General features: G+C 40.3%; 1 protein-coding gene across 5 annotated transcripts in view; it reads left to right on the forward strand.

Annotated features, from left to right (window-relative positions):
• caska (calcium/calmodulin-dependent serine protein kinase a) overlaps positions 1-11,087 on the forward strand; it is a 285,045-nt gene extending 273,958 nt beyond the window's left edge. For all 5 annotated transcript variants that reach the window (XM_036584332.1, XM_036584563.1, XM_036584414.1 and 2 more), the window contains 5 exons: positions 4,321-4,401; positions 5,310-5,390; positions 5,482-5,684; positions 5,869-5,952; positions 10,066-11,087. In XM_036584332.1, the coding sequence (XP_036440225.1) occupies positions 4,321-4,401; positions 5,310-5,390; positions 5,482-5,684; positions 5,869-5,952; positions 10,066-10,242 (626 nt within the window). In that variant the 3' untranslated portion in view covers positions 10,243-11,087. The remainder of the gene's footprint in view (positions 1-4,320; positions 4,402-5,309; positions 5,391-5,481; positions 5,685-5,868; positions 5,953-10,065) is intronic.
• Positions 11,088-11,370: the final 283 nt, after the last annotated feature.

The raw sequence follows: 11,370 nt of genomic DNA on the forward strand, positions 1-11,370 counted from the left end.
ACAGAGTGACTTTGTCGCTGTGGTTTTTTTCTCTCTGTCACTTTCTCTTAGTGTCTCAGCAGTGGTGATGTTAACCTAGTTTTCATGCGTGCTTATTAGTAACGTTGGTTTGTTTCTGTTGCGGGAACAACAGATAACAAAACACCAAAACCAGGCCCAGTGAGCCATTTCAGTATCTGTGCATGTTTTTTTTCTTTTGGCTTGCTTCTGTATTTTGATGTGCTTATTTTAAATCCTGTAGCTGTTTGGTTGCCCACTACCCCCTTATGCATTCACATACTTAAAGTGCTCATATTGTGGAAAAACTAATTTTCCTTGCTTTTTTTAAATACAAGTTGATGTTGTAAGTTTTTAAATAGCCAATTACATGAGACTGTACACTCCATATATGGAAACTATGCTGTAAAAACAGCCCATTTTGAGTTTTTTTTTGTGATGTCACTAAAATAACACATTTACATATATCTTTATATATACATTTCTTTAGTGTGTAGCAGTTTAGCTCAGCCCATTGAAGTTATAATTAATGTTTCAGCCCAGTGTAATAAAAATAATTGACGCTGTCAAAAGTTGACTCATGCAGGGTCAAAACTTCCCACATGTAGAACTGTAAATGTTGAAAAAAAGTTGACACCATACAAAAGTTTTTTTGTACTCACAACTGTAATTAAATCTCAGCATTTATCTCAGCAAGCCATTGAGTATCACAGTGAACTATTAGTAGGTGTACCATTTACAATGAAGGCACATGGAGGTGTACTGAATAAACCTCTCAGTGTATTGTTTTACTGTAGTATATTATTTAACTGCTATGAATTCTCAGAATTCTGAAGTAGCACAGCTAGGCTAGGCTTAAGCTTGCATTACCTCATATTTGTTACTGGTTTAATCTGCAGTGGCTAAAACATTTAAATAAAACCCTTTTTTAAATGTACTCCATTGTCTGTTACTAAATTATCCAAAAGAATGCCTTGTTGGTCCCTTTTGAAGATGGAGATTTGCCAAAGGGGGTCATCCCTATGTTCCAGGGTCCTTTATTTTCTAGGAAACTGCTCTCTGTTTCTCAGGTCCTGTCTGTGCAGGCTGCGCTCTGATTTTTCAAAAGAACATTTGTGTTACAAAGTTTGCAAAGCTAGCTAATTATCTCGCTGAGGCTAGCATAGCTGTGGACAAGCACGTCCCTGTTGAAAATATCTGCTCCTCATTGTTCCTTTGTATGACCTCTGATGACCCCAAGACGCAATACTTTAGGAATCCTTTCAGAAGTATCCTTAATGTACTATATTGAGGTTTGATGTCTTATTTAAAGCTCTAACAGGATATAAAGCCCTGGCAACATGGGGATGCTCTCCTGCCAAAGTAATATTACAGCAATTCTCTGAACTAAACCTCATGGTTGGTGGCAGTTGTTGTAATTCAGAGTGTAAACAGTACCTAAAGGAAATTCCTTCCATAGGTTATCAGCATAGTTAAATACAACATTTGGTCATGACAACTTTTAATGCAGTGTCAGTCATTTGTGCATATGCACACATAAATTTATATGCATACAAATTAAATTTTTGACAGTGTCACCTACTTTTATTGTACTGTTGCTTTCTGAATAAGGCACAAAACAAGGCAGCCAATCAGAACAGAGGTGATTTACATGTATGAGTTGCAAAGGCACTGTAACAAAACCAGTTAATAAGAGGGGCTGAAGAGTCGTGTAAAAATGAATTATGACTGATGGTATGTAAACCCACACAAACCTGAACACCTTAAGTAAAAACAATACAAAAAACGCAAAATACGGCCCCTTTAAACATTAAATAAAGCTTCCAGCCAGCACGTCAAACCCCCTTAAAGATCTCGAGCACATAGGCACGTGTCTCAGGTCATGTGAAAGACCAGCATGAATCATTTAAGGCATCTAAGCGGAGAGTAAGAGAAGAGTCTGCAGAGGATCTCCTTTCGCATGGCAGCTACACAGACAGCCAGCTCCTGTTACACACACAGACTCGAGTCAGCATCAGCGTACAAGACCTACTTCTCCCTGCACATCTCTGTACTGCACTCCTACTCACGTTAAACTAGCCCCACGGGCGCCTCTCTTACATTAGCCACTTCCTTTTCGCAGTAGATCTGTTTAAAAATCCACAAGAGTCTCCTTCCCTCTGTGTTCCAGCTCAGTCTCCTTTCCTTTTCCACCTCACAGTTGAATCCTTGAAATGTACCCCTCTAAACATGTATGTTTCCTTATATCAAAAGTGCTTTGTCTGCTCATGTTAGCACTGCAGAGCAGGAAACCATATCAAACAGGCTGAGTGAGCAAGACAGTGTAAGGCTGAGTAAGCAGGGCTGCACTCATTTTTACTAGGGCTCTACTGATATATAGTTTGGTTGATAAAATAGGACAATATTACGGTTCCACATATTTATTTTCCCAAATGTCTGGGAATAGAAATATTGTACTCAAAAAGGTGGCAAAGAAGCTTTAGGGCAGAAAGTGATTTTGTGTGAACACAGTTCAAGTGAGGTTCTTTTGTTAAATACTTTAAACTTTTTCAGAGTTAAACATTGTGAGAATTTGTCATTTACCTATTTCAGTATTGAATTTTAAAGTCAAAGGGGAATTTTACTAAGTTCAGAATGCATAATTCAAACACTGCACTCATATACAGTAAATCGGACATTGTATTGACTCTTGTTGCAGCTGAAGAATAGCTAGATAACGTTTATTTCTCTAGCAAACTACAGTAATGATAATGTAAAGGAGTGCATGTGTGAGAGTGCATTAATATAGTTCAATCTGTTATGATACATTAATATGTAGTACATGAAAGAGGAATTCTGCTGATTTTTCAGAATGTCTGCATAATTACATGGTTGAGATGTAAACAAAGTCATTTAATGTAGTTTAATGTGAAATGGTCCATTGTAGACGTATTGACTTCTTTACAGTGGCTGTGATAGGAACCAGATGTCACAATGTCTACAACTCAAATATAGCCTTTATTATTTACTGTCTAAAATGATCAGTGAACCTTCACGTCATCCGAGTTTTCCTGTGTAATGTTGGTGATAGAAAAATAGTGTTAAATCTGGAAGAATACATTTTCTTTTGGGGCTACTTTGCATTACAACACTCTGCATGTACCCCTTCACCATGAATGGAATGGAATGAAATGGAAGTTTTAGGCCAAAATCTAGTCATCAAACAATGTCTGAGACATCAGGCAGCATATTTGTAACCATTTCATGAAATATCTTTGTGATGTCACATTAAACCATTCTGACTGATTTGTATACATCTTACAAGCTTAATTATGCAGAAATTTTGAAGGTCCTTTAAATTTCCTTTAAATTATAAGAGTATTTGTAAGCAGCCTGACAGAGCCTGTTTAATTTGTCTTTTCCTAGCTCCTTTAGCTCAGTATCTGTATCAGTTTTCATATCGGACGAGCCCTAGTGTTTATAACCCCTCATGCTCTTTGATACAGCCCCTCTGGTTTGCTGTGCACACTCAGCCGTTACTGTGAGCCCTGCAACACACAGTCGTCTCAGCACTTTTCCCAAGCAGTGCAGTGATAGATGAAGCCACTGTGACTCAGTTGGGGATCCCGTGTCACCCAGCTGCAGGATCAAAACACATAACCTTCCCTCAGCCACCCTTACATTACATAAGCATGTAGGGGCAAGCATGTTGACCTTACTGGTCACTGCAATCTCAGACATGAAAATAGGCCCCAGCAGCAGAGATGCTAGTCCTCATCTAAATATACTCCTTTCTCATTCCTGGCTTATATGAACAGCTCAGCGGAAAATTGAATTTACACAATGTTCCCTTAACCACAAATATAGTCAGTCAGTCAAGACATAGTTGACAAGTAATGGAAACTTATATCTTGTTAGCTTCATTAGCCTCGTAGCTCCAGTGTGAAATCAAAGAGGCAAACTTGGCACCAAACGTGTCTTGGCTAAGGGGAATACGTTTGATTTTTTGCCAAACTACTTTAAATATTTTAAGCATTCCTAGAGGTTCACAGTGTTTTCCTGCTGTTCACCAGGTTTAGGAATGTTTTTTGAACGCTTTAGGAGCTTCTGTTCAGGGCTAGTCTGAAACACTAAGCTGTGCAGGACGATAAACTTTCATGACTGGACTTTAGCACCCCTGGCTTAGAAGCAAATTAACATATTTGGTGTTGTCAGCATCTAGAAGAGTGCTTCAGATTATTGCAGTAGTGAATGTAAGGAACAGTTATTAGTCTGAATGAGGGGTTCATCGTGTCTTTGGAGCTTTGACTGACTCCTTAAATGTTCTCATGTTTTTCATTTCAGTGTTTGATCAACTAGATCTCGTCACGTATGAGGAGGTAGTGAAGTTGCCGGCTTTCAAGAGGAAAACACTAGTGTTGTTAGGTACGTATGGTACTGTTTATATAGGTCCTGAGTCTGACAAGGCCTGACCAAATATCACGTTTTGAAACAGATTCTGTCCAATTTTTCACAGACATCGTCCTCAGGTTGGACTCGGGTCGGATTGTCAGATTCAGATTTGTTTAATTTTTGATTAGTTTAATTTGTCTTTCTTGCACATGGTCAGTCTACGTGAAATACACAGCCTAGCTAACAGTCTTGCTTGCTGTTCACCATGGACAAAAATAAAGAGGAACTGTTAAAATTCCAAGTGAGTCAGGAACATCTTCATTGTGTACACCCATTACCAGTTATAGTGGACAGACAAGCCTTGCAAATATGTTCATATTGTTCGTAAATTTGTAGCAAGCATTTTTGCATTTAGTGAATGTCTTAAAAATTTGTGGTCGTTTTCCATCCATTTGCTCTTTGAAAACAGGCTTTAGCTAGCTAGCATTTACTTTTACGTACGCAGATAGTAGGGTTGCTGCAGACTTGTGGTTAGACAGTGACCAAAGAAATTAAACCCCTTGCATATTTATTTTAAAAAGCGTTTGGGAACTGGCAGGAGAGTGACAGCAGGTGTGCAGCAGGGTGAGAGAACCCAGACAAGACTTTGGGTTGGATAGAAGCAAGGGTGAGTTAAGAAAAACGACTGCAGTCTGTGTAAAGCAGCTAGTTTACAGACATCTCTCTATTCCATTCTGCAGCAGTGTAAGCGAGTTTGGTCAAGGTTTGGGTTTTAAATTTAGCAGCAGCAATAGTGGTCAGGTCTGGTCATGAGTACAGGCCAGATTCAGGCTTCAATTTCAACGCTGTGCAGATCTTTAGCTGTGTATCTAAAACTAGAAATACCTTTGATTTTTGCGTGGATGGGATCATCACAGCTTTTCTGTTCGCTGCACCTGTAGGAGCTCACGGTGTTGGCAGGAGACACATCAAGAACACACTCATCACCAAACATCCCGACAGATTTGCCTACCCCATTCCACGTAAGACAACACCAACTCAGTTCCGCCATTTTTACTAATTATCATATTTTGATGACATCAGTGAACGTTGATACATGTCCAACACTAACAGACACGACCAGACCTCCGAAAAAAGATGAGGAGAATGGCAAGAACTATTACTTTGTATCACACGACCAAATGATGCAGGACATCGCCAACAATGACTACCTGGAGTATGGCAGCCATGAGGACGCCATGTACGGCACCCGGCTGGAGACGATACGCAAAATCCACGAGCAGGGCCTCATATCCATACTGGATGTGGAGCCACAGGTGACGACTCTCGTTCACATTCACATTGTAACTGCAAAAGCTGTAGAACACTCTGCCAGTGTGTGCTGCACAGTGTTTTGGCATATTAAAGTTCCCTTTGAAACTTCAGCCAGGCTAAGTTGGCAAGATGTTTATAGCTTTATGGTTTCGGCATACAAGGAGGCTTGTTTGTGATCACTTGCAGGCCCTGAAGGTCTTGCGGACAGCAGAATTCGCCCCTTATGTGGTTTTCATCGCTGCGCCAACCATCACCCCAGGCATGAATGAGGTGAGATTCAGCATCTCTCTCTCTCTCTCTCTCTCTCTCTCTCTCTCTCTCTCTCTCTCTCTCTCTTTCTTTCTCTCTTTCTTTCTCTATGTTCATCAGCTTTACTAAACAGTTCATGCTGTGCACTCTTTTTTGTCTTCTTTTGTTCAGCACTGTGTTTTTGGCTCTTCTTTTTGCATGTGTTGTATGCATTGGCTTGCGTTTTGATTTCTTTTGCATTCCTTTCCACTGCACTCAGCTTCCCAGGTGGTGCAGGAAGCTGCCTGTAAGTATAACAGGAGTCCATTCCTAGTGCAGTTCTCCTGAAAATCCACTTCACCTGTCCCTCGATCACAGATACCAAGACAGTCCTAGACTCCTACATATAAAAAAAAATAAAAAACTAGAGCAACATGATCCCCCCTGTACTTCCCAGTATTCCACAGCAGAGGATCTTACGTTGTGCTTCATATAGTCTTTTTTAATGATTTCATATATGAAGATTTCATATTTATATAGCTGCACAATCTTCTCCAGCACTTCATCTTCATATAGCTGCATATCTTGTCCAACGCTTTGTGAGATCATAATCACAATCAGTGTTGGCCAACACACTTGCATTTAGAAAGAGTTTGTGGTTACAATTTATTTGAAAGCTGTCTGCATAGAAACTTCATGACACATGAATAGGACTACCATATAGGATAACATATTTCTAAAGCAATACTTGAGAATTTATAAACAGCTCATGCAGTTAATTGCAACACGGCATAAGATGTTTTATGAAGAAAATGACAGCGTATTGACATAAGAGGCCTTAAACTAAAGTGGCAGACAGTTCAGTCAGTTTATAACACTGTTATGAAGATACCATGACAGTCCTAGAATTCCATTCCCAAGTAATGGAACTTAGAGGCCGAAGCCTAGTTAAGAACACCATACGTCAGTTTTTTTTGAAGATTTTGATGTGCTTGATCTTTCATACCTATGCCGCTATGTATGAATATACATATTGTTCAAAAATCCTGCAGGAATACCCTTGGTAAAATATTGCTTAAGTAAAGGTAGAAGTTCCCTATCTGTATCTGTTTGAGGACAAATACAAAATGAATTGCTTTTCAAGCAAACATTAATAGTAAAATACTGTGAGTTGTTATTGTTATACTGTATTTTGGTAAACAGTTTCTATTAATGAGGCCTGTGTGGCTGCAGACATCACAGTTCATTGTTCATGTTTGCAGTCATGCAGGTCTCCTGAACAGAAACTGTATTTTTGTACTGTGCTCTTCCCATTTTCTTCTGTTTTTGCATATTTGTCACACTTGAATGTTTTAGATCAGAAACTACTTTTATTATTAGACAAAGAAAACCCAAGTAAACACAAAATGCTGTTTTAAATTATGATTTTGTTTATTGAAGGAAAAATGCTGTTCAGCCCTGCCTGGCCCTATGTGAAAAAGTAATTGCCCCTTTAGCTACTAAATCAACCAGTTAACCAAATTCAGTTGACTGTTGGGTTCAGTGTCACTGGCCACACCTAGACATGACTACTGCCAGACCTGTTAAATCTAAACATCACTTAAATCAAACCTGTCTGGCAATGTGAAGCAGGCTAGGAGGTCTTAAAAAGCAGCACATGCTACCACATTCTAAATATTCAAATACAGATGCAAAACAAAGTCATTGAAATCTGTTAGTCTGGAAAGAGTTACAAAGCCTTTGCTAAGTTTCTGGGACTCCAGCAAACCACAGTGAGAGCCATTATTATCCACAAATGGAGAAAACTTAGAATGGTAGTGGACCTTCCCAGGAGTGGCCGGCCTACCAAAATTTCATCAAGAGCGCATGGATGACTCATCCAGGAGTTCACAAAAGAACCCAGATGAAAATCTAAAGAACTGCAGGCCTTGCTTACCTCAGGTAAAGTCATTGTAGATGATTCCACAGTAAGGAAGACGCTGGGCAAAAATAGCATCTATGGTAGAGTTGCAAGGCGCAAACCACTGTTGACCAAAAAGAGCACAAAAGCTGGTCTTGCGTTTGCTAAAAAACATCTATATGGCCCCCAAGACTTTTGGGATAATATTTTGTGGACGGAGGAGTCAAAGGTGGAATTGTTTGGAAGACATGGGTCCTGTTACATTTGGCATAAAGCTAACACTGCATTCCACCATAAGAACATCATACCAACAGTCAAATATGGTGGTGGTAGTGTGATTTGGTCTGGGGCTGCCTTAACCTCTTGAAGGTTTGGGGGCAATTACTTTTACTTTTCATTTCCTTCACAAAACATCTTATGTCAACCTGCAATTACAGGCATGTTCATAAATACTCAAGTATTGCTTTATAAATATATTATTCAATGCTTATGCATGTGTTTTCAGGTCTCAGTGTAGGTAGCCTTCAAATTAAGTGTTATCAGATTTCCTTTGTGTCTGAACAATATATGACAAAAATAATAAACAAAAAAACAAAAACTGATGATTGACACTTTGTGACTAAAGATGGAGCATTGGTTAGTTTTACATAGCTATGACAATAATATTGTGACACATTTATCAATCATTGAATTCAGGTGTTTCATGCAGCCCCATTGCCACTGGTGTATAAAGTCAAGCACTTAGCCATGCAGTCTGCCTTTGCAAACATTTGTGAAAGAATGGGTGATTCTAAAGAGCTTCCTGATTTTGAGCATGGGACTGTAATGGGATGCCACTATTGCAAAAAATCAGTTTGTGAAATTTCTTCCCTCCTAGATATTTCATGATCAACTATGAGTGGTATTATTGAAGAGTGGAAACATTTAGGAACCACAGCAACTCGGCCACAAAGTTTCAGACCATGTAAAGTTACAGAGCAAGTCGCCAAGTGCTGAGGTGCATAGTGCATTAAAGTCGCCAACACACTGTTGACTCAATAACTGCAGGGTTCCAAACCTCCTCTGGCATTAACATCAGCACAAAAATGGTGCGCCGGGAGCTTCATGGCATGGGTTTCCATGGCTGAGCAACTGCATGCAAGCCTTACATCACCAAGCACAATGCAAAGTGTCGGATGGAGTTACGTAAAGCCCGCTGCCACTGGACTCTGGAGCAGTGGAAACATATTTTGTGGAGTGATGATTCACGTTTCTCTAGTCTGATGGACGAGTCTGGGTTTGGCGAATGCCAGGAGAACATTACCTGCCTGACTGCAGTGAGCCACCTGTAAAGTTTGGTGGAGGAGGGATAATGCTATGGGGTTGTTTATCAGGGGTAGGCATTGGCCCTTTGGTTCAACAATCAGCGTTCCAATTCTTTTCAAAGGTGTTTAGTGAGGTTGAGGTCAGGGCTCAGTGCAGACCACTGAAATTCCTCCACACCAAACTTGTCAAACCATGTCTCTATGGACTTCACTTTGTGCACAGAGGCACAGTCTTGCTGGAACAGGAGGATCTTTCTCAAACAAATTAGAAGCATATAATTGTGTCAAATGTCTTTGAATGCTGTAGCATTAACATGATCCTTCATCCGAACTAAGAGACCAAGCCCGAACCTTGAAAAATAGGCCATTATCCCTCCTCCACCAGACTTTCCTGTGGGCACTATGCATTCCAGTGGTTAGTGTTCTCCTGGCATCAGCCAAATCCAGATTTGTCCAACATACAGAGCAGAAATTTCACAGTCTGACTTGTATCAAAGGTAGAATCCTATGACAGTGCCACATTTAAAGCCACTGAGCTCTTCAGTACAACATATTTTAGTGCCACTCTCGATAAAGACTGCATGGCTGTGTGCATGACACCTGTTAGCAGTGGGTGTGGCTAAAGCACCTGAACAAATTAATTTGATGTCCACATACTTTTGGCCATATAGTGTGTCGTACATCGCTAATGTAAACTAAATGTACAAGGTGTTTACAACAATATAGGTTGGGTTGGATATGACTGTAATCGGTGCACATTTAACCCACTTCAGTAAAAGGGTTTTTTTAATAAAGCAAAAAACTGTACATGCATGCAGTATTTTGCTGTGCAGGCTTTGTCCTTTTCTGTATGTGCTCGTCTCAAGGCCTCTCTTTTTCTCCTCTGGTCCCCGCCACTCTCCTCTCTTCCTCCCTTCCTCCTTCACTCACTCTCTGTTTCTCCCCCTGCAGGATGAGTCACTCCAGCGGCTGCAGAAAGAGTCTGAGATCCTCCAGAAGACCTACACGCACTACTTCGACCTGACCATCATCAACAACGAGATAGACGAGACAATCCGGCACCTGGAGGAGGCTATAGACCTGGTGTGCACCACGGCCCAGTGGGTGCCCGTGTCCTGGGTCTACTAGCACACCCCTAAACTGTCCCAGAGTCTACACCCCACATCCCCAGTCTCTCTGCCATGCATCTCTGCACAAAAGAAAAGAAAATGAAAGGACAAAGCATCATTCCTTGAGGCGAGAAAAACCCCGCCTCCAATTTTTCAGCAAACCTCAGTGTACATGACCTTAAGTCAGTCCAATCTCGGCTCCCTTAGACGTAATGTTGTATTAAAAAAAAAAGATAATAAAATCCTGAATATTGTCATGTCCTTATAGATAGGATGCAACATTTTTTAGGCCTTTCATTTAAAGAGACAGTATCTTAAACATTGTTTTTGTTTATTGCTTGTTTTTTTCTTTGTTTTCCTCTCCCCTGTCTAAATACATGGTTCCTACTCTACAAATGCTGGTTCTGCTCTGAGCGAAAGCAAAAGAATTTTATCCATCATTAGCCTGTATGCTTCCATTATGTCAGCCCTCACGCAAAATCTCATTATCTTTTCCACACGGCCCATTTGTTTCAGTGCACTGTCTCTTATTAAACCACCGTCAGATGAGTCACCCAGATACTGTCTCTCTAAAAACAAAGAAGTACATAAATGTAGATCTGAGGTCTCATGCATGTGAACATTTCAGCATTCAGAGGCTTTTACATTCTGTCAGTGTTACCAGTGTCAGACTACTGTTATCCACAGCAGAGAACATTCCATTTGTCTGGACAAACTCTCTCCGGCCCGGGCTATCCAGTGGAGAGGGAAAAAAACAAAAAAGACCTATGCACATCCTATCGGGCGACTTTCTAAACGACGTCTTTTTACCAGCCATGAAGTGAGATGTGTTAACGGTCTCGGTTTAAGTTGTTGTGAGATCAAGAAGGGTACAAAAACAAATATATTCTGGTTTTGCCATTTCAGAAATGTGTTGTCAGAGAGTATTAATGTCGAATCAAAAGAAGAAAAAAAGAAGCGATTTTTATTCTATGTCTAACTGTTTCAGATAGAGGTGCACTCAAACCCGTTTTTGCAAAATGAACTGTGCTGCAAAAGAATCTCTAGTTTGTGCATCTGAACGATTCTGTATATGACAAACTGTTTACTCTCAGACTGCCCTGTGTAAATTCCTCTGCTGACGGCTGACCGGCTCTTCAGTATGAAC

Source organism: Colossoma macropomum, unplaced genomic scaffold (assembly GCF_904425465.1).
Source record: "Colossoma macropomum unplaced genomic scaffold, Colossoma_macropomum, whole genome shotgun sequence".
Classification (NCBI taxonomy): domain Eukaryota; kingdom Metazoa; phylum Chordata; class Actinopteri; order Characiformes; family Serrasalmidae; genus Colossoma; species Colossoma macropomum.